We start from the raw sequence: 23,417 nt of genomic DNA on the forward strand, positions 1-23,417 counted from the left end.
CTTTTTCTTTCTTCACAGTATATGTTAATAGGTATATGCAAAATATCTAGAGCAATTTCTAGTCTGTTGAAAGTCATTGTACTAGGGTGAAAAAGAACGCTGTGTGGGAGTCAAAAGGCCAGAGTTCTAGCTTTAGAAAAGTCATTTAATCTCTCTCTGCTTTAGTTTCCTCATTTATAAAATGGTATAACACATACATGTCTTTCTCACCAGGTTTTTGAACTGGAGTACCGTTTGATGGTGGAAGCAGATTGGTTCTAAAATCTAAAAGACATGAGATTGAAATCACTGTGTTCCTTTGTGACTGTGAATGGTACAGTTGCTAAATCATTCATTCATTCACAAGAAATTCCTGAACACCTACCATGTACTACTCTGCCAAACATGAAGACACAAGGTTGAACAAAACAGACAAGAGCTTAAATGATCTTTTTGAGCACTTAGCTGGCTACAGCCGAGAAGTAGCTGTAAATCCTTAGTTGATCTCATTTTCTCATACTGAAGACTCCCAAATTTTTATCTCCGGATCTGACCTCTCTGAACTTGAAAAGCCTTTCTGATGACGTCTCTTGGATAATTCATAAGAAACTCAAGCTTAATATGCCCAGAACTTAACAAATTTAGATCTCAAGACTTTTTTTCCTCCATTCTTCCCCATTCTGGCTAGAAACCTGCCAGACATCCCCCTCTGCTCTCTCCTCTTCATTTCCTATCATTTGCAAAACAAGTCAGTTCTACCTAAAAGGTAGATATTGAATCATCCATTCTTTCTCCCTCTCTGCTATCTCCCTTGCTCAGACTTCTTTGCTATAGCCTATTCACTCTCTCCTTGCTTCTTCTTGCTCCCTTATAAGCCATACCTATACAGTAGTCAGATGGATCCCCAATGTAAAAGTCACAGCATAAACCAAATAAAATTGAAATTCAAGTATTTTTTTCATTACCACAATTTCTTGGGAAGATTCCACCCCTGGGCTTTGGGGCTTCTGTTGTGCCTATCAGGATAATTTGGTAGAGATGCAGAAATGGTAAGGTTCACAGGGACAGGTTGATTTACATTAGAAAGAGCAGAAAGTTATTCAAGGAGAAAGAATGGACCTGAGAAGCTGGGAGAACTATACAAAAAAAAAGAAGAGCCAGTTCCAGATCTGGGCTAGAGTTTTGTTTTTTGTTTTGTTTTAATCTTCAGAGAGAAGAGAGATTGACTGCTGCTGTGCTGTACTGAATAGAATTTGAAGAGATAGATGAAAATTGTTTACTGTGGCTCATGCACAGAAATTTCCCTTTCATATTTATTTCGTAGGTTCTGGGAAATATTAGACTGCTTTCGTTTCTATTTTTGGAATCTGTTGTTTTTTTAGAATGAGACTCTATGCCGATACATGCAGCGAATGGGCCAGGCTTTATTAAAATGAAGTATGTACTTAGAATAAAATCTGAATCCCTTACCAGGGCCTAAAAATCTCTATACCAACTATCCTCTATCTACCTTACCATCTCATCTCTGAACTACTCTCTCCTTAGCTAGCACTGGCCTTCTTTGTTTCCTTAAACACATGGAGCTCTTTTCTTTCTTAGGCTCCACACAGCTATTCCTTCTGCTTGGAATGTATGTTCACGGATGGCTCATTCTTATATGTCTCATCTTAAATGTCACTTCTTCGGAAAGATCTTCTCACCATCTAACTTGGCTAGATCCCCATTGTTCTCTTTCGTGATACTCTATGGTTTCCTTTACAGAGCTTGGCAGTTGATGATTTATATGCGTGTGCTTACATATGTATGCATACAAAAGCTTTGTTTTCTGGCTCATTGTTTGTCTTGGGCAGATGTAAGTCCATGAGGACAAGGAACTTTGAGGTTGTCCATCACTGTAAACTCAGTGCCTCTCACAATGCTCTGCACATAGAAGGGACTCAATGAATATTTGTTTAGTGAACAAATAAGCTTTTGTGGAGCTTAAAGTTGAGCAGGAAAGAGAGATACTGAACAAGTAATCATGTTGTGACGGCTACAACAGGGAAGTATAATGTTATTGTAAACCTGGGGAGGTTAACTTAAGTGGGGAATGAGGCAATCCAAGAGTTCTTGAGACCAAAAAATTTGGCCAGGAATTGGCCAAATGATGAATGAGGAGCATTCTAGGAAGAAGAAAGAGCAAGCATGAAGTCCTCATAATGAGAGTGTGGGGTATTTGGGAAAATTAAATAAGCTGGAGCCTAGAGAAGAAGAAGTGGCAGGGGTGTGTCTGTGGAAGGTATGATAAGTCATATGGTTTGGACTTTTGTCCTAAGAGAAATGGAAAGCTTGAAGCAGTTAAGTGATAAGGTTTGTGTTTTTAAAAGACAACTAGAGATGTTGGGGGAGTGGGTTACGGGTGTGGAGTGGGGAGTCTGAAGAGGTGGAGTGAGGCAGAGATGATCTTGGGAGACTGGTTGGGTGTTAAGAGAGCAGGCCAGAGATGATAGCAGCTTGGCTAGAGGAGATGATAGGTCTGCAGAGCAGTGATGGATTCACAGGAAATTTAGGAATTAGAGTAGAGAGTAGATAAATTATGGTAATCCAATGGGCTTGGTGTGAGGAGGGAAGAGACAGACTTCCAGGGTTTTGATTTAGACCACCAAGTTGGTGGTGCCATTTACTGAGATGAAGAAAAACTGAAAGAGGAGCCAGATGGTGGTAGTGGGTGGGTGGTGAGAAGACAGTGAATTCAATTGTGGACAAGGTTTGAGGCACCTGTGAGATATACAAGAGACTAAGCAGGCAGTTGTATAGTTGTCAGTGTGATGATCAGTAGAATTTGACACTCATAAATGAAGCTATCAGAATAGGGAGTGAGTGGAGAGAGACAGGCTTCGCTAGGGTCCTGAGGTACTACCACCATTTATGGGTCAGACTGAGAAGAAGCCAGCAAAAGTGACGGAGGAGTAGTTAGAGATGGAATAGGAACATCTGGGAATGTGTGGTGCTATGTAAAGTCTTAAAGAAATGGTTTTATATGAAAGTCTCAGTGAAGTAGCAGTCACATTTTAAATAGAGAACAATATAAATTCTGATAATTTCCCCCTTTTATTAGGAAACCATGTATCAACATTTCTTGGAAAATAACCCCCCAAAATTTTACTTAAAAATGAATATATTCTTTTCATTTCAGTATTTTACCTTCCAATATTTGTTTATAGCTTCTAAGTGTTTTTGCATGTCACTGTTTTAGTTTGCTAAAGCTGCCAGAATCCAACATGCCAGAAATGGATTGGCTTTTAATAAAGGGATTTATATAATTACAAATTTATAGTTCTTCAGAGGAAAGGCAGCTAACTTTCATCTGAGTTTCGATCACATGGGAAGGCACACAGTGATGTCTACTAGCCTTACCAGTTCGTCTGGCTTCTGGGTTCCAATGGCTTTCCCGGGGATGATTCCTTTCTGTATCTCCAAACATCTGGGCTGAGTTGGGAGTGCTTAGTTGAGGTATGCTGAACTGAGCTCTCCTCTGACCTCTTTTAAACCTTCAGCTAATCAAACTAAACCTCACTCATTGTGGAAGGTACTTTCCCCAGCTGACTGCAAATGTAATCAGCCATAGACGAATTTCACACGCTGAGGATTTAGGGCTAGAGAAACAGAACAACAGGGCATCATCACTTGGCCAAGTTTATACCTGAACCTAACTACCAAGTCACATTTATAATAGATACATAATTTTGATTTTTCTTGTTTAAAAGTGAAAGTAATTTATGATTTCATGATTATCATTTTAGCAGTGATATAATGTTCCATGCAGTACTATTTTAGAAATTTTTTGATGGATATGCCTGGTTCTATTAAAACTACAGAAGGAGATTAAAAGCTATAGGAAGGTAAACTTTTTTGCAGAACCTATCATCCTTTTACATAACAATATGATTTTAAAGAGTTAAAAAAGCACATGAGCAAATTAGCCTACCAATAATATTGCCTTTGGGAATTTAAATATAGACAAACCAATTCCAATACATTGCTTCTGGTCTACAACTTCTTCATAGGTCACATTTCAACCTTGGAAAGAAAATGGAAAATTTGCATTATATCCTAAGAAAAGCAGAATTAAATTAGAGGAAGACATTTATTTCGTTGATCCTTGAATTACAAGGACTCTCTTCATAGATAACCTACCAAACTGAAGACTAATTCATCATCTTATTGTACATTATTTGCTTTGAATTTTTAACAACAGTTGAAGTCAAGGGTAAATATTAATGATGCTTTTATACATTGCTATCGGATTTTCAAAAGAGATGAGTTCTAAGATATACAAGTCATTTTTTTAAAGCATTCTTTGATGGTTTCATACTTTCAAAGCTTTTATTTGCAAGTCTTCACAAACATCCTTCAGTAAAAGGGGGGCTGAAATGGTTAATATGTGCTTCAGGTGCAGTGCTCTCATTTGTTTAAAGTTAAGCCCTAACCGACTAGGGAGGTAAGCTGTCAAGATGAAAAAGAGGTATATTTTGGAGATGAACCATTTGAGTTTCTGCAGGAAACATGGCTAAAAGCAAAAGGTGAACTGGCTCCACAAGAACTCATAATTGAGCCAAGCACATTTAACTCTTCACCTCAATGAACTTTTTCTGCTAAAATAAGTTCTTTAGGTTAGAAGACCTAAAAGTCTCTGGATATCAACAAATAAGTCTCTAGTTTGGCAACACCAAAAGCAGTTACGTGAGCTAGGTCACCAGGACTACAAGACTTCCTTCAGTTTAATTCAGTAAATACGTATTGAGATCTTACTTTCTGCAGGGGAAAGTGTAAGATACAGTTTCCATGACACCCTATTTAAAATCTTATCTTTCCTCCTACCCATTGTTTTAAAAGCAGATTTAGCTCTCTGCACGGATCTTGTCCGCAGTTTCCTGCATGTGGTCTGCCAAGTAAGAAGCTTTTTTTTCCTTCATTCTAGCTTGAGGGGAACAGGTAGTCATGTCAGGTGTATTTAGAGCACTAGCCACTTAAGGCAGGTTCCTAGACTAAGGCTTGGGGCTCTCCCTGTGGTGGGGGAGAAGGGAGGATAAAGGGGAATGGCTGGTAAGGAAAGATGTGGGCCTCTGAATCACATCTGAAAGTTTTGAGTACTGTTCCAGTTTGCTAGCTGCTGGAATGCAATATACCAGAAACAGAATGGCTTTAAAAAAGAGGAATTTAATAAGTTGCTAGTTTACAGTTCTAAGGCCAAGAAAATGTCCCAGTTAAAACAAGTCTATAGAAATGTCCAATCTAAGGCATCCAGGGAAAGACACCCTGGTTCAAGAAGGCCGATGAAGTTCAGGGTTTCTCTCTCCAGTGGAAGGGCACATGGCGAACACAGTCAGGGTTCCTCTCTCATCCGGAAGGGCACATGGGAAACACAGTGTCATCTGCTAGCTTCCTCTCCTGGCTTCCTGTTTCTTGAAGCTACCTGGGAGGCATTTTCCTTCTTCATCTCCAAAAGTCGCTGGCTGGTGGACTGTGCTTCTCTTGGCTAGGTTGTTCTGCTCTGCTCTCTCTGAATTGCTCTCATTCTCCAAAATGTTTCCTCTTTTATAGGACTTCAGAAACTAATCAAGACCCACCCAAATGGGTGGAGACACACCTCCATCTAATCTAATTTATCAACCACTCTTGATTAAATCACATCTCCAGGGAGATGATCTAATTACAGTTTCAAACATACAATATTGAATTGGGATTAGAAGAAATGGCTGCCTTTACAAAATGGGATTAGGATTAAAACATGGCTTTTCTAGGGTACATACATCATTTCAAACCAGCACAAGCACCATCTACACACCCTATTTTCATTTGACCCTTCATTAATAATCATAATTGTAAGAAGGAAATGGCATTAATTGCATTCTACAGATAAGGAAACTGGCTCACGATCTGCTCAAGGAGTAGTAAGAAGTGGATATGGGATCTGCATCTCCTTTCTAGGGTTGTAAAGCCTTTCCACCACGGTGCAAAGGGATCCAGAATAATTTTCAAGTCCAGACTGAGTCATATTGTGTTCTCCTCTACCACATTTTTACAAGGTGAAATCTATCTAGAATGTTTATCTAATAAAATATTTAAGGGAAAAGAGGCCCCAGAAAGACAATCTGCAGTTGGGGAAGTGAGTGGGTGAGGTGCAGTCCCATTATTCTTTCTGTCTTAATGAGGAGTTCTTTAGGTCACTTTAGAACTAGTGTTACTGCCTGCCTTTCGGAGTGCTTGCCCATACTACAAAGACCTATTTTCTTGACTAGATAAACACATGGGTGGATGGCCCACTTCTATCTCAGATAATCATTGTGAAGATAAAATAGGACCCTTTGCAGACTATAGCACTTTACATACGTAGCAGACCTCTTTCCAAGATGGCAGGGAACTGACACAGCTGATTAAATTCTTGATTACTTGAGATGTAACAGGGTAGAAATGGCATTTGGTAACTGGACGCCATAGATACAGTCTGAAATCGCATTCTAACCAGTAATTTGAACTCGAGATATGGTTCTTTGTAGGGCAAAAAAAAAAAATAAAAGTTTGTGTGTGTGTGTGTAAAATGCCAGCAATATAAATTAAATTTCATCTTCCTTTGAGCCCTGTCCATACGTTTATGGAATTACTACAGAGCAAATACATCAGGAAAAAAGGCCAGAGATGCGCGTATACGGCCCCTGCCAATTAATACTGTGGTAAAGAAATGAGTTATGCGGCAACGACTTCAGACTATCTATCCCTGGGGACCGCTCAGGTTCTAGACATTCATTTTGGCAACATTCCAGAGTCTGAGTCCCCAGGGCTCCCCCCAGTGGGAAGGGAAAGACGCGCGTGGCAAGGCGCGAGTACGTGTACACTCACATGTACACATACTCACGCGCGCGTACGCTACACTTACACACGGTGTGTGTTCTTCACTCCCCCCCCCCCGGGGGGCGGGCCTCTTTCTCTTTAAAGAGCAGACGGTGTTCAAGCAAACCCGAGCTCTCTAAGGCCCCGAGGGCCCAGGACCCAAGCCGCTGTCAGCCAATAGGCGCGGTCGAGTGGCTCGAGCGCGGCTGACGCTACGCCAATGGGAGGCTGCGGGGGGCGGGGGCAGCGGAGGAGACACTATTGTCGATGAGGAGGAGCGGCGGCGGCTGCTGCTGCACCACCTCGTTGCTGCCGGCCGCGGCTCCGGCACCCCCCGTATCCCCCGCACCCCGGATTCCAGCTTCGTCACCCCGTCGCAGGGGCCTTCCCTTCGGTCCTCATCCTCGAGAATTCTCTCCCCTGCAACACCACTACAACAACTACCTCCCCACCCCCCCCCGTCTCGCCCAGTCACCAGGGAGGGGGGACCATGTCCCAGCGGGTGAGGCGCAATGGGTCCCCCACGCCAGCCGGCTCCCTCGGGAGCGGCGCGGGCTCCACGGCCGGGGGAGCCGGGAGCCGCCTGCAGCCCATGAGGGCGACGGTTCCGTTCCAGCTGAAACAGCAGCAGCAGCAACATGGCAGCCCCACGCGGAACAACGGCGGCGGCAGCGGCGGCAACAACAACGGTGGCTGCTATGGTGGCGCCTCAGGCCCTTCAAGCAGCGGCGGCGGTGGGGGCCCACGCACCGCTTCGCGGAGCACAAGTCCCACGCGCGGTACCGGGAGCGCAGCGGCTCGCACCAGCCCCACGGTGGCCACACAGACGGGCGCATCCGCGACTTCCACACGGGGCACCAGCCCCACGCGCAGCGCCGCACCCGGGGCTCGCGGGAGCCCTCCTCGGCCGCAGCCGCCACCGCCGCCGACGCTACTGGGCACCGTATCGTCGCCTTCCTCGTCGCCCACCCACCTGTGGACCGGTGAGGTGAGCGTGGCCCCACCCCCAGCCCGCGTCCGCCACCGGAGGAAGTCCCCGGAGCAGAGCCGAAGCTCCCCGGAGAGGAGGAGCCCGAGCGCTCCGGTTTGCAAAGCAGGTACGTGCTTGGGGCCGCGCGACGAGGGGGAGCGGTCGGCGGGAAGGGGTCCCGGATGCCCCGGGCTTCCGCGCCGGGACTGCGGCGCTGCCGCTGTGCCCGTACGGCCGGGGGCGGGGCCGGGGGCGGGATGTACGGCCGGGTGGTGCGGCCCCGCCTCCCTCAGGGTCCGCGTGGTGCCAGGTAGCTGTGCGCGGCGGCCCTAGCTCATCGCAGTCGGTTCCGCGCTGCGTCCCCAGCAGTGGAGCTGCTGCCGCGTACCTTGTACTTGGCTGGATATGTGTTAATTATAAACCTGAGATTCTGTCGGTCTTGTCTGCCCTCTGGTTACTGCTTACTCTTCCTTCCTTTTTCTCTACCGCATGTTGGGGGTGGGTTAGGAGTGGCTTGTTTTTTGTTTTGGTTAGTGTTTGTATAGCACATATCTGCTGCTTCGTGTTTCTTTTTCATAAAACGGTTTCACGTATGGAGGGCTGAATGCATTAGTGTGGCAGATTGGGAGCAAGGAACCGAGGTGAGAGAGAGAACGTTTTAGCATTTCTTAAGACTCGGTAAATGCAAGAAGTGAGAAGGAAGTTAAGCAACATTCCTTTGGAAGGTTTGTGGGTTTTGTTTGGGGTTTCGTAGTATATTTGACATATTTATTTTGTGTGCTCAGGATTTAAAACCATTTATCCGAATTTATATTTAAAAAAACATTCCGAAGTTTGTTTCCTTGTGTGATTATTTTTAGGGACCTAAACGTTGTTTTTTTGTACTTTTTGTATGTTTCTCTGTGTGCCTGGGGGTTTTCTTGGGAAAGGTCCAGAATGGAGCTGTTGGGTTCCAATGGAGTTATTCATAAAGAAGAGTATCTCAAAAGAGAATTTAATAGACTGTGGGAGGTGGAAAGGGTTAAAAGTTATCATCTGGTTGCCTTCCTATCAGAATCTAATTAAAAAGAGAGAAATGGGTAGATTTTTAGTTATGATTTAACACACCTTGCCTTTTTCTGTCTTGGAAATTCCTGTTAGAATCTTCCAAGTCGAATGGCTAGGAAGTTCAGGAAACTTAGTACAGTACTTTCTGACTAAATAAATTGGACAAGTTGTTTCAGGAGTTTCAGAAATGGAAGGAGTAGGCCGTCTGTCTTACTATTTTATAAAGATGTTAGACATCAAATCCTTTTTTTTTGTGCTAAGAACTAGCCCTGAGAATGATCAATAGCGTTTTCTAATTAGAATAAGAGATATTGTCTTTAATCTTTTCAGAATGCAAAATATGTTTTTAATTTATGAAAAGCCCTAGAACCTCTCCTCCCCATAATGCTACCTAGCTATTGCTTATTGAGCTCCTACATGGCAGGTGATTTTCATAAAAGATCTCTATCTGGTAATAGCCTTTAGAGAGGTGAAGTAACAAGTGACAGAGTTGAGATTTGAATTCTATTCTGTGGTACTCCGAAGACCAACTATTTTACATTACATAAAAGGGGGGAGAGTTTTATGCTATATAGGATTGACTCTGGGAATTGTATTGTACACCAGAACTACATGTGCTTAGTTTTTTTTTTTTTTTTTTTACATGGGCAGGCACCGGGAATTGAACCCAGGTCCTTGGGCATGGCAGGCAAGCACTCTTACCTGCTGAGCCACCGTGGTCCACCCTGTGCTTAGTTTTTTATGTTGGTTTTTTTTTAAGGGAATTTTTTTTTATTGTGAAAAATAACATATATACAAAAAAGTAATAAATTTCAAAGCACCCCACAGTGGTTAGTTGAGGAACAGATTTCAGAATTCGGTGTGGATTATAATTCCACAATTTTAGATTTTTACTTCTAGCTGCTCCAAGACACTGGAGACTGAAAGAAATATCAGTCTAATGATTCAGCAGTCATACTCATTTGTTAAGTCCCATCCTCTCTGTTAAAACTCCACCTTCTCCTTTGATCTTTCTCCCAATCTTTAGGGGTATTTGGGCTATGCCCATTCTAACTTTTTCGTGTAGGAAAGGGCTATTATTAATACGGGATAGGGGGATGGAACTAGTTGATGTTTGGGAGGCTGGCCCCTGTGGGTTTCAAGACTTTACTAGCTTAGAAACCCATCTGGAGGTTGTAGGTTTCTGGAAAGTAATCACAGTACATGGAACCTTTGTAGATCTCAGATAAAGCCCTAGGTGTTCTTTAGAGTTGGCAGGAATGGTTTTAGTTGGGGTTTGTTAAACCATGATAAGTTGCAATGTCTAGCTGAAACGTGTATAAGAGTAGCCTCTTAACTCTATTTGAACTCTCTCTGCCACTGATACTTTGTTAGTTACACTTCTTTTCCCCCTTTTGGTCAGGATGGCATTGTTGATCCCATGGTGTCAGGGCCAGACTCACCCTGGGAGTCATCTTCCATGCTGCCCAGGAGACTTTCACTCCTGGATGTCATGGCCCACATAGTGGGGAGGGCAGTGGTTTTATTTGCGGAGTTGGGCTTGGATAGAGTAAGGCCACATCTGAACAACAAAAGAGGTCCTCCAGAAGTAAGTCTTAGGTATACCTATAGGTATGTTAAGCTTCTCCACTATGTCCATAAACTTCACAAGCATAAGCCTCAAGATCTGTTTCTGAGTTTTTGATTTTTATGTGTTAACATATGCACAAAATAAAATTTCCCATCTCCATTGCTTTAAAGTATACAATTAACTGGTATTAATTGCTTTCACAGTGTATGCTCCCATCACTATCATCAAAACTTTTCCCATCACTCCAAACAGACTCTACCCATTGAACCATGACTACGTATTCCTTTTCTACCCCCTCCCCTGGCAACCTGTAATCTCCTTTCTGTTTCTATGCTTTTGCATATTCTAGCTAATTCATATAAGTGAAATCATACTATATCTCTCCTTTTGTTTCTGACCTATTTTACTCCACAGAAAATTTGAAAGGTTCATCCGTATTGTCACATGTATCAGAACTTAATTTTGTTTTTGACTGAATAATATTCATTGTATATAAATATATACCACATTTTGTTTACCCAGCATTTGTTGATGGACATTTAGGTTGATTCCACTTTTGGCTATTGTGAATAATGGTGTTATGAATATTGATGAACAGTGTTCTGTTTTTTTTTTTTTTGCATGGGCAGGTCCCAGTACTGCAGGATGTGAGGTGATATCTCATTGTGCTCTTGATTTGAATTTCCCTGATGGCTAATGATATTGAGCATCTGTTCTTGTGCTTATTGGCCATTTATATATTTTCCTTGGAGAATTGGCTGTTCATGACCATTGTCCATCTTTTAATTGGTTTGTTTGCCTTTTTGTTGTTGAATTGTATGAGTTCTTTTCTGGATAATAAACTCTTATCAGATATCCACTTTCCAATTATTTTCTCCCATTCTATAGTTTCATTCACTTTCTTGATAATGAATTTTGATACTCAACAGTTTCTAACTTTGTGGAACTTCATTTTCATTTTTTTTATTCTGTTCTTGCTCTTGCTTTTGGTATAAAGTCTAAGATTCCGTTGCCTAATAAAAGATCCTAAAGATATTTTCCTATATTTTCTTCTGGCAGTTTTATAGTTTGTTTTTATATTAAGGTCTTTGATCTATTTGAGTTAATTTTTATTTATGATATGAGGTAGAGGTTCACTTTCTTTGTTTTGCATGAGGATATCCAATTTTCCCAGCATCGTTTGTTGAGTAGATTATTTCTCCATTAAGTGGATTTGGCACCCTTGTCAAAAAATGACTTGGCCATTGTGTTAGTGTTCTCTAGAGAAACAGAGCCAACAGGAGAGATCTGTAAATATGAGGTTTGTAAAGGTGCTTCATGTAACCATGGGAATGGAGGAGTCCAAAATCTTTAGAAGCTGGTGGCTCCATGAAGGGTCTAGACGAATTCCACAGGAGAGGCTTGCTGGCTGAAGCAGCAGTGAAAGAGTCCTTCTTCCTTAAAAGCCTTCATCTGATTGGATTATCTCATTGTGGGAGACATGCCTTAGTTGATTGCTGATGTAATCAGCCACAGATACAGTTAACTGACTGATGACTTAATGCATCAGACTTCTAGTTTATCAACCAGCCATGAAATATCCCTGTAGCAATGGTCAGGCCAGTGCTTGCCTGACCAGACAGCTGGACATAATCATCTGGCCAGGTTGACACCAGAACCCAACCATCACAGTCCACCCTTTGTCAACTTGGCAGCTGTACATATCATCTTGAAACATGCTTAATTTCCAACTAGAACACAGTAGCAGACATGTTTTGCCTAACAATACTCAACTGTCCTGTGTACAACTGGAAACGCACTACATCTGTCCAGAATAGGGTGCAAGTGCTTAGGTAACATTCACTCTTAAACATCGTATGACTTAAATAGTACAGCTTGAACATATCATAACTTATGTCATATGATAAGAGGAAAACAAGATATTTGTTCATGTACAAATGTAAACATTCTCATAACAAAGCAAGGAGGAAATACTCATACCATCACACTCCTTGTTTCTGTAACTGGTCATGTAGTCATAGTTGATATTTATCACTAACTTCTACCCATTCCATGTTCTTTTGGCCCTCAGCAAACACATCGATTGGCTGTGGGCCTTTGCCAGTTGGGGTGACCCACCTTCATTCTTGAAGTTTCTGGGCCATTGGTAGTCCTTCCTGGATTGGGTTGTTGCTGTTTTCCATTAACTTTAATCACAGGGAATAGTAGTACTAAAAGACACCCTAGGGGGTTTCCTGATTCTAGGAAAACTTTTCTTTACCTCCATTGGGTAGTTGCAGCCATATTTCACCTTGATAATTGGGATCAGTCACCCCATACAAAACAGTAATCCCCTTTCAAGCCTGTTGATTCAGTGGCATGAGAAGCCCAAAGGGGCCAGATGGCAGTCTTAATTTCCAGTTCACTGGAATCATTGTTGTGTCTTCTGGTAGGAGCACTCCTCCTTTTGGAACTAAGATCTGTAGACCAGCAGAACTTAAGGTTTCAAGGGCAGGAAACCAAAATTTTCCTAGTGGATCACTAGAGGTGATAGGGAGTAGTACCACTCCCATTTCCATCTCTTGATTCTGGACCCATGAATTCTGGCTATGGGAGAAATAGCACCATAGAGTGGACTGATTCAGAGCATACACAGCCTCCTGGAGAACATTGCCCCAGCCTTCAAGGTATTGCCACCTAGTTGGCACTGTAATTGAGTTTTCAAAAGGCCATTCCACCATTCTGTCAACCTAGCTGCCTCTGGATGATGGGGAACATGGTAAGACCGGAGAATTCCATGAGCATGTGCCCATTCCCTCACTTCATTTGCTGTGAAGTGAGTTCCTTTATCAGAAGCAATGCTGTGTGGAATATCATGATGGTGGATAAGGCATTCTGTAAGTCCACATTTGATATTTTGCAGAAGGCTCATGTGCAGGGAATGCAAGCCCATATCCAAAATATGTGTCTATTCCAGTTGGAACAAATTGCTGCCCTTTCCATGATGCAAGTGGTCTAATGTAATCAACCTGCCACCGGATAGTAGGCTGATCACCTCAAGGAATGGTGTGAATTTGGAGACTGAGTGTGGGTCTCTGCTGCTGGCGATTTGGGCACTCAGCAGTGGTTGTAGCCAGGGTTGGTATTGGTGAGTGGACGTACATGTTGTTGAGCCCATGCATAACCTCCATCCCTACCACCATGCTCACATTGTTCACAAGCCAGAGGATGAGCAGCTCTTCATGTGCTTTTTAGCCATCTGCGTTTGTTCTTCAGAAAATTGCCTATTCATTTTCTCTGTCCATTTTATAATTGGGTTGTTTGTTCTTTTGTTGTTGAGCTGTATAATTTCTTTGTATACACAGTATATCAAGCCTTTATCTGATATGTGGTTTTCAAATATTTTCTCCCATTGAATTGGCTGCTGCTTCACCTTTTAAACAAAGTCCTTTGAGTTACAGAAGTGCCTGATCTTCAGGAGTTTCTATTTATCAATAAATGGGCATGGGAGAACTGGATTTCAATAGCCAGGAGAATGACAGAGGACCCCTTCTTTACACTTTATACAAAAATTAATTCAAAATGGATCGGAGAGCTAAGTGTAAGAGTCAGTACCATAAAACTTCTAGTAAAAAATGTAGCATCTTCAAGATCTAGTAATAGGAGGTAGCTTCTTAAACTTTACATCTAAAGCACAAGCTGTGAAAGGAAAAATAGACAACCATTGTTTTAAAAATATTTTTTTTGACAGCCTTCACACACATACGTTCCATACATGGTGTAAAATTAATGGCTCACAATCTCATCACATAATAGTATATTCATCACCATGATAATTTTTTAGAACTTTTGCATCACTCCAGAAAAAGAAAAAAACTCACACATGCCATACCTCCTTACTCCTCCTCCTTTTTGACCACTAGTACTTGCATCTACTCCATTTATTTTACTTCTTATCTTCACTATTATTTATTTTTTATCCATGTTTTTTTACTCATGTTTCCAAACCTTGGATAAAAGGCGCATCAGACACAAGGTTTTCATAATCACACAGTCCTGTTGTAAAAGTTATATCTTTGTATACAGTCATCTTCAAGAATCAAGGCTACTGGAACACAGCTCAACAGTTTCAGTTACTTCCCTCCAGCACTCCAACACACCATAGGCTAAAAAGGGATATCTACATAATGCATAAGGATAACCTCCAGTATAACCTCTTGACTCTGTTTGAAATCTCAGAGCCACTGACATTTAATTTGTTTTATTTCTCTCTTCCCCCTTTTGGTCAAGAAGGCTTTCTCAGTCCCATGAAGCTGGGTTCTGGCTCTTCCCAGGAGTGCTGTCCTACATAGGAGAAAGAGCAGTGAGTTCACCTGCCGAGTTGGCTTAGAGAGGCCATATAACTTCAGTCCAAATTTGGTGCTTATCCTCAGGAGTGCAGTAAGAGGAAAGAGTGACTTTTACTGCCCCTAGGTAAATTTATAGGTTAATACTATGTGTTTAAAATTTTTCCATAGATTTTGAGGGGTTCTCCTACGGATAACATAATTTATAAGAGCCTTTCATGGATTTATTCTGATATAAGTTCATAAAAAGTTGTACAATAGAATTTCTTGTCACTTTCCCTCCTTTTTACAAAAGAGATTTAACTGCAGGTTAGGGTTCTAACTCTTCCATTTGTGGGCTAACACTGGCTGTCCTCCAGGCTATATTGTGGCCACACAATATTGCAGTAGAGAATAGGCTTTCTTTTTTTAGCTCTGTTGGGGGAAGATTATTCCAATTTCATAACAGGCAGCCCAAAGGACTGGAATACTGGAAGCACTACCCATTTCTAAGGAAGAGAGAGAAAATAAAAAGGGAGATTTTAGCACTGTGCCTGGTGTCCAGGTCATCACCCTACTGTTCTGAGCACTGATCTCTTGGTGCCATAGGATCAGGCTTCCTATTCCTAGGCGTCCCCTGGGGTCCTGGAAGACTCAGAAGACAGAGTGCATAGTACCATCCTGATACTGCTGAGCTGACTCATTCGTATTCCTAGAAGTATTTGTGCTTGTAACTTACTGCCTGATTTCTTGCCTAAGAGAATGGAAAGGATTTGCCACAAATAAAAAGACTCTAAGAAGGGAATCTTTCTGGGTGTGTCATGGGCAAGGCCAGTTACACAATAAAATGTGGCTTAGAATTCTTTTCAGGCAATTCATGGGGTCTGGGTATGGACATATTGTAGGGCCGGGCCAGGATGAGGCTCACTTCATCCCTTGCAATGCACATCTCTTTTAACAAAGTGAATGCACACCCACCAGCCTATTTTCCCCAGCCAATGGTTTCCTCCTGCGCTGGGTGACACGCTCAGGAGGACTAAAAGCAAAATGTGCTGGGACTTGAGATGTAGTAGTGGACAAAAAGATAAAAAGACCCAGAGAGAAAAAGTGAGAAGCCATTCATCAGAGCAACACTGTGAGTGAGCAGAAAGCAAGAGGTCCTGCATGTTCATGCTTACCAACTTTTATAGGCTCAGCTAACTCCAATCCTCACTCCAATCAAGTTAGCCAGCACTTTTGCTTATCCTACAAACCTCACTTCTGGCTCTTAGCCAGGAGACACTCACATTGGAATGTATCAATTCGATTCCCTTGGGCCTAAACCAGAGGTGACTCCCTAGAATGTTAAGACAACACCTTGTTTGGTACGAGAATCCTTAGCCAAGAATTCTGTGTTGTAACAGATGAAATGTCTTAGAAGACATTGAAGGCCAAACAGAGGAGAAAGGGAGATTATCTTGTAGGCAAAGAAAAGGACCTCTGTCAAAGAGGTGAAAAAAGGAATAGATTCAGCAGAAAGGGTCTGGGTCCTCAGATGGTAGGGAAAGAGAGAAGTGAAAATGAGGACATAGGATAGCATTGAGTCAAGTGAGTAGAAAAAGTGAAAGCATTCCAGTACTCATCAGTTCAGACTTTTGGAAAAGAGGCCTCATTCCTGGCTGGCTCGCAAAAATGTGTTGCCGTATTTTGACTTCCAAGTTCTTGGCCATGGCATGAGAAAAAATTCAAGAGCATAGCAGGAATAGAGCAAGTAGGTAGAACATTTATTAGATACATAAGTAAGAAGACATGTGGGCACTTTCGCAAGTAAAGAAAGATGGTGAGTGAGAGGCCCCCAACATTGGGACCATCTGCTTTTATTGCTTTGCTTTACCTACTTCCCTTCCGTGTTCGAGGTACTTCCTTTTTTTTTTTTTTTATAATTTTATTTTTTTAATTAATCAAAAAAAGAAAAGAAATTAACACAACATTTAGAAATCATTCCATTCTACACATGCACTCAGTAATTCTTAGTATCATCACATAGATGTATAATCATCTTTTCTTAGTACATTTGCATCGATTTAGGAAAAGAACTAGCAAAATAGCAGAAAAAGATATAGAATGTTAATATAGAGAAGAAAATTAAAATAATAATACTAATAAAAATATATATATAAAAAAGGAAAAAGAAAAAAACAAAAACAAAAGATACAAACAAACAAACAAACAAACAAAAAACTTTATTTCAGGTGCAGCTTCATTCAGTGTTCCAACATAGTTACATTACACTTAGGTATTATTGTGCTGTCCATTTTTGAGTTTTTGTATCTAGTCCTGTTGCACAGTCTGTATCCCTTCAGCTCCAATTACCCATTATCTTACCCTGTTTCTAACTCCTGCTGGTCTCTGTTACCAATGATATATTCCAAGCTGATTCTCGAATGTCGGTTCACATCAGTGGGACCATACAGTATTTGTCCTTTAGTTTTTGGCTAGACTCACTCAGCATAATGTTCTCTAGGTCCATCCATGTTATTACATGCTTCATAAGTTTATCCTGTCTTAAAGCTGCATAATATTCCATCGTAGGTATACGCCACAGTTTGTTTAGCCACTCGTCTGTTGATGGACATTTTGGCTGTTTCCATCTCTTTGCAATTGTAGATAATGCTGCTGTAAACACTGGTGTGCAAATGTCCATCTATGTCTTTGCCCTTGAGTCTTTTGAGTAGATACCTAGCAGTGGTATTGCTGGGTCATAATCCATTCTGCCGTTCTATGTCTTTTGATTGGGAAATTCAGTCCATTAACTTTTAGTGTTATTACTGTTTGGATATTATTTTCCTCTACCATTTTGGCTTTTGTATTATATATATCATAACTGATTTTCCTTCTTTCTACACTTTACTCCATACCTCTCTCTTCTGTCTTTTCGTATCTGACTCTAGTGCTCCCTTTAGTATTTCTTGCAGAGCTGGTCTCTTGGTCACAAATTCTCTCAGTGACTTTTTGTCTATAAGTGTTTTAATTTCTCCTTCATTTTTGAAGGACAATTTTGCTGGATATAGAAGTCTTGGTTGGCAGTTTTTCTCTTTTAATAATTTAAATATATCATCCCACTGTCTTCTTGCCTCCATGGTTTCTGCTGAGAAATCTACACATAGTCTTACTGGGTTTCCCTTGTATGTGACAGATTGTTTTTCTCTTGCTGCTTTCAAGATCCTCTCTTTCTCTTTGACCTCTGACACTCCAACTAGTAAGTGTCTTGGAGAACGCCCACTTGGGTCCATTCTCCCTGGGGTGCGCTGCACCTCTTGGATCTGTAAATTTAGGTCTTTCATAAGAGTTGGGAAATTTTCAGTGATAATTTCTTCCATTAGTTTTTCTCCTCCTTTTCCCTTCTCTTCTCCTTCTGGGACATCCACAACACGTATATTTGTGCGCTTCATATTGTCATTCAGTTCCCTGATCCCCTGCTCAAGTTTTTCCATTCTTTTCCTGATAGTTTCTGTTTCTTTTTGGAATTCAGATGTTCCATCCTCCAGTTCACTAATTGTAGCTTCTGTCTCTTTAGATCTACCATTGTAGGTATCCATTGTTTTTTCCATTTTTTCTTCTTTGTCCTTCACTCCCATAAGTTCTGTGATTTGTTTTTTCAGATTTTCTATTTCTTCTTTTTGTTCAGCCCATGTCTTCTTCATGTCCTCCCTCAATTTATTGATTTGGTTTTTGAAGAGTTTTTCCATTTCTGTTCGTATATTCAGCATTAGTTGTCTCAGCTCCTGTATCTCATTTGAACTATTGGTTTGTTCCTTTGACTGGGCCATATCTTCAATTTTCCGAGCGTCATCCATTATTTTCTGTTGGTGTCTGGGCATTTGATCAGATTTCCCTGGGTGTGGGACCCGGCTGGTTGAAAGCTTTTTCTGTGAAATCTCTGGGCTCTGTTTTTCTTTTCCTGCCCCAGTAGGTGGCGCTCGTGGCGCTCGTCTGTCTGCGGGGCCCACCAGTAAAAGATGCTGTGGCTCCTTTAACGTGCCAGTCCGAATCTTGCAGTCGGCCCGGGAAACTGGGCGTGGAGGGGGGGTCACTGGCTGCCGGGGCTTGGGGGAGTGCCGGTCCAAATTGCCCAGCTGGCCCGAGACGCCAAGCGTGGCGGGAGGGCCCCGCTATCCAACGTTCCCAGTCAGACCGCGGAGCCACGTGCGTGGAGGGGACCCCAGTCGCCAGCCGCCCCGCCGGGAAAACGCGCGCCCCTCGGGTATCTCACCGCAGCGGATTCTCCCTGCCCATTCAGCCGTTCCAGAATGGGGTACGCTGTCTTTTTGGTCTCTGTCGTGGCTCTGGGAGCTGTTTCGTATTGTTTCTGTTTCTTTAGTTGCTTTTCTGGAGGAGGAACTAATACCCGCGCGTCTTACTAAGCCGCCATCTTATCCGGAAGTCCGAGGTCCTTCCTTTTAACCTCCCTTTCTCTCCGGGGTGGTGCCTGTTAGTAGATAGTGCATTTGGGTGGGTTAGTTGGTTCCACCCTTCTCCATGGTTAACTCACTCAGGTGGGGGTCATTTGGCTTCATATGCGTCCACTGCTGCTGGGTGTTTCCCATAAGTGGGTAGCCCCCAGGCAGGTGTTTGTGCCAGACACAGGCCCTGCTGACCTTGATTACCCTCCTTGTTCAAGGGCTCCTTCATGTTTTTTTTTTTTTTTTTTACCTCTTTCCTCTCTCTCCCTGTTCTAGCCTGCTTCTGACTGGATTTTGTCAGAAACCTTTTTTTTTTTGAGAAAATTGAGATGATCATGTGATTTTTTTCTCTCTTCATTCTTTATTAATATGATTGGTTTTCTTAGGTTGTAAACTTTCTAACCCTTAAATTTCTCATTTGTAAATAGTGATAATATCTACTACAAATGGCGCTAAATATTAAAATGAGAGAAAATGGAAAAATACTCAGCATAGTAACTCAGTATAGAAGTTAGCTATCATGTGTCATTAATTTTGCTTATGGTTTTAGTGGATGTACCATAAATTGCCAGTTTAAACTTGGTTTTCATAGTTGAATGAAATTACAAATTTGAAAGAAAATTTCCTTTGAACATCAGAAGACTATTTCTCAAAAGTGGGGAGGTGTGGTTCATTTGTATCAGAATCACTTCGTGTGCTTGTTAAAAATGCTGGTTCTCAAGCCCTCCTCTAGACCTTGAAAGTTATGCCCCTTTCCCCAAGGTGATTGATTACCTGTGCTCTAAATTTGAAAACAGTCACAGAAGCCTCCAAGGAAAATAGTTTGAAAACTCTTACATTAGAGAAATGGGCATTAGTACAGTATTTATAAAAATTATTTTTGCATTGTGGCTGATAATGTGGATATCAAATTACATTCTTGCTAATTTTTCTTGTTGGATGAATTATTTTGTATTTGACTTTGTTTATTGAGGTGGAGGAGTGGCTAGAGGAGCAACAGAAAGTGGCCTTCTCTAGGCTAATGGGTAGAACCGGGAACCAGGAAGTAGTAGGGTATCAGAACTTGATATTGGACTTTTGCTTTCTAGTACCTTGTGAAGTACACAGCTCTATAAATTCAGTGTTTCTAACATTTGAAGGATTGCTGCCCACTTCACACCTTTAAGGGGATTCTTTTCGTTTGTGATGTCTTTATTTTACAGTTGGAAATGAGGCACAGTAAAACTTTATTCTTAGTTCTGCATCTTAGCTAGTGGAATTCACATTTATTTAAGTTCAATTCTGTAAGCTTTGATTCAATTACTCTATGTGTTAGTAACTCTGCAATCAGAGGGAAAAGGCACAGAGAGCTCCAGGACTTACCAGCTACAATGTAACAGGTGCATAGATATATTTTATAATGAATGCTCTGGACTCAGAGGAGTGAGTAATTCTAGTAGGGGATGGGTATAGAAATTCTTTCAGAGGAGATGACTTTTTGATGAAAAGAAATATTTTTATTGCAAAATCTTCACATTCATTCAGTATTCTAGTTTGCTAGCTGCCGGAATGCAATATTCCAGAAACAGAATAGCTTTTTAAAAGGGGGAATTTAATAAATTGCTATTTTACAGTTCTAAGGCCGAAATAATGTCACAATTAAAGCAAGTCTATAGAAATGTCCAATCAAAGGCATCCATGGAAAAATATCTTGGTTCAAGAAGGCCACTGAAGTTCAGGATCTCTCTTTCAAGTGAGAAGGCATGTGGTGAACAGGGTCAGGGTTTCTCTCTCATCTGGAAAGGCATTTGGTGAATACAATGTCATCTGCTAGCTTTCTCTCCTGGCTTCCTTTCATGAAGCTCCCCGGAAGGCATTTTCCTTCGTCATTCCCAAAGGTAGCTGGCTGGTGGTTTTCATGATTATGTCATTCTACTCTCCCTGAATCTCCTTCTTTCTCCAAAATGTTTCCTCTTTTTATAGGATTCCAATAAACTAATGAAGACCCACCCAAATGGGTGGAGACACGTCTCTACCTAATCCAGTTTAATAGCCACTCTTGATCACTCAAGATTACATTACGGTCACATCAACATAATATCAAGATGTGACTCACTAAGTCACATCTCCAGGGAGATGATCTAATTACATATTCAAACATACAGTATTGAATGGGGATTATTCTGCCAGTATGAAATGGGATTTTTATTAAAACATGGCTTTTCTAGGGTTCATGCATCATTTCAAATCAGCACACTCACCAAGAAGATATACCAAAGACTAATAAGCACTTAATAGTGCTCAAGCTCATTATTTATTGGGGAAATGTGTATGAAGCCACATTAAGATAACACTACACATTTATGAGACTGAATGAAGTGAAAAAGACTGAAAAGTTCAGTGTAGCCAATCACTCAAGCCATGGTTCAAAGGCTCCCTCATCTTTGGGTTATTTGTCTTCCACTGAGTAATCAGATTTACATTTTCTCTTTGTATAGCAATATGAAGAATTCAATTAGAACCCATGTATGTTGTTTTCTTGTAATTTTTGTTCTCATATATAAATAGTGTTTCATTACATTAAAAAAAAAAAAAAAGAGAGAGACCAGCAATACCAAAGGTCGATAAGAATGTGAAACAATTGGAACCTTTATATGTTGGTGGGAATGCTACCACCATGCTGGAAACCATTTTGACAGTTTCTTACAAAGTTAGACCTACATTTGTTTTAACACCCAGAATTTCCACTGTTTACCAAAGAGAAACTTTGTAACTGTATGTAACTTTGAAAACTCGGTGTAACTATATAAAAATTTGCACAAGGATGTTAATATATGTCTCATTCTTAATAGCCATATGCTGGCCGTTAGTACCCAACCCAAATGCCCATGAACAGGCTGTGGATAAATAAATTGTATACTATCCATACAGCAGTAAGATTATTCAGCAATAAAAAGGAATGAACTGTTGATAGAACTATAGAGATGAATCTCACAGATACTATGCTGAGTGAATGAAACTGACCACAAGAGTAATTACTATATGATTACATTTATACAATATTTTTTTAAAAAGGTGAAACTAATCTATAACAGAAAGCTTGTTAGAGTTTGCTAGGGTCCAGAGGTGGAGTTTTTGACTTCAAAGGGGCCTGAGGGATTATGTTGGGGTGATGACAGTATTCTAATGGGTATAGTTGGTTGTCAAAATTCTTGAAACATGTAATAAAATGGGTCCATCATATTTTATGTAAACTATATCTCACATTGATGAAGAAAAAAAAATCAGTGGATTTATGTATTTCTAGGATTTGTATATTTCTAGAATAGTCCTTTTCTTTTTTAAATTTTTTATTAATTAAAAAAAATTACAAGAAAGAAACACAAACATTCCCAACACGTACACTCAGCAATTCACAATATCATCGCATAGTTGCATATTCATCATCGTGATCATTTCCCTGAACATTTGCATCAGTTCAGAAAAAGAAAAAGACAACAGAAAAATAAAACAAAAACAGAAAAAAAATTAACATACCATACCCCTTACCCCTCCCTTTCATTGATCACTAGCATTTCAAACTAAACTTATTTTAACATTTGTTCCCCCATTATTTATTTTTATTCCATATGTTCTACTCATCTGTAGACAAGGTAGATAAAAGCATAGGACACAAGGTTTTCACAATCACACAATCACATTGTGAAAGCTGTATCATTATACAATCATCATCAAGAAACATGGCTGCCGGAACACAGCTCTACATTTTCAGGCAGTTCCCTCCAGCCTCTCCATTACATCTTGGTTAACAAGGTGATATCTACTTAACGCATAAGAATAACCTCCAGGATAACCTCTTGACTCTGTTTGGAATCTCTCGCCATTGACACTTTGTCTCATTTTACTCTTCCCCCTTTTGGTTGAGAAGGTTTTCTCAATCCCTTGATGCTGGGTCTCAGCTCATTCTAGAGTTTTTCTCAATCCCTTGATGCTGAATCTCAGCTCATTCTGGGATTTCTGTCCCATGATGCCAGGAAGATCCACACCCCTGGGAGTCATGTCCCGCGAGACAGGGGGTGGGTGGTGAATTTGCTTGCTGTGCTGGCTGGAGAGAGAGGCCACATCTGAGCAACAAAAGAGGTTCTCTTGGTGGTGACTCTTAGGCCTAATTTTAAGTAGGCTTGACCCATCCTTTGTGGGGTTAAATTTCATATGAACAAACCCCAAGACTGGGGGCTCACCTATAGCTTTGATTG

General features: G+C 41.2%; 1 protein-coding gene across 1 annotated transcript in view; it reads left to right on the forward strand.

Annotated features, from left to right (window-relative positions):
• The first annotated feature begins 7,123 nt into the window (after window positions 1–7,123).
• The window catches only part of FAM117B (family with sequence similarity 117 member B), a 160,468-nt gene continuing 144,174 nt past the window's right edge, over window positions 7,124–23,417 (forward strand). Inside the window, exon 1 of the mRNA XM_077154745.1 lies at window positions 7,124–7,946. Within this exon, the coding sequence (XP_077010860.1) occupies window positions 7,340–7,946 (607 nt within the window). The 5' untranslated portion in view covers window positions 7,124–7,339. The remainder of the gene's footprint in view (window positions 7,947–23,417) is intronic.

The sequence above is a fragment of the Tamandua tetradactyla genome, chromosome 3 (assembly GCF_023851605.1).
Source record: "Tamandua tetradactyla isolate mTamTet1 chromosome 3, mTamTet1.pri, whole genome shotgun sequence".
In the NCBI taxonomy this organism is placed as follows: Eukaryota; Metazoa; Chordata; class Mammalia; order Pilosa; family Myrmecophagidae; genus Tamandua; species Tamandua tetradactyla.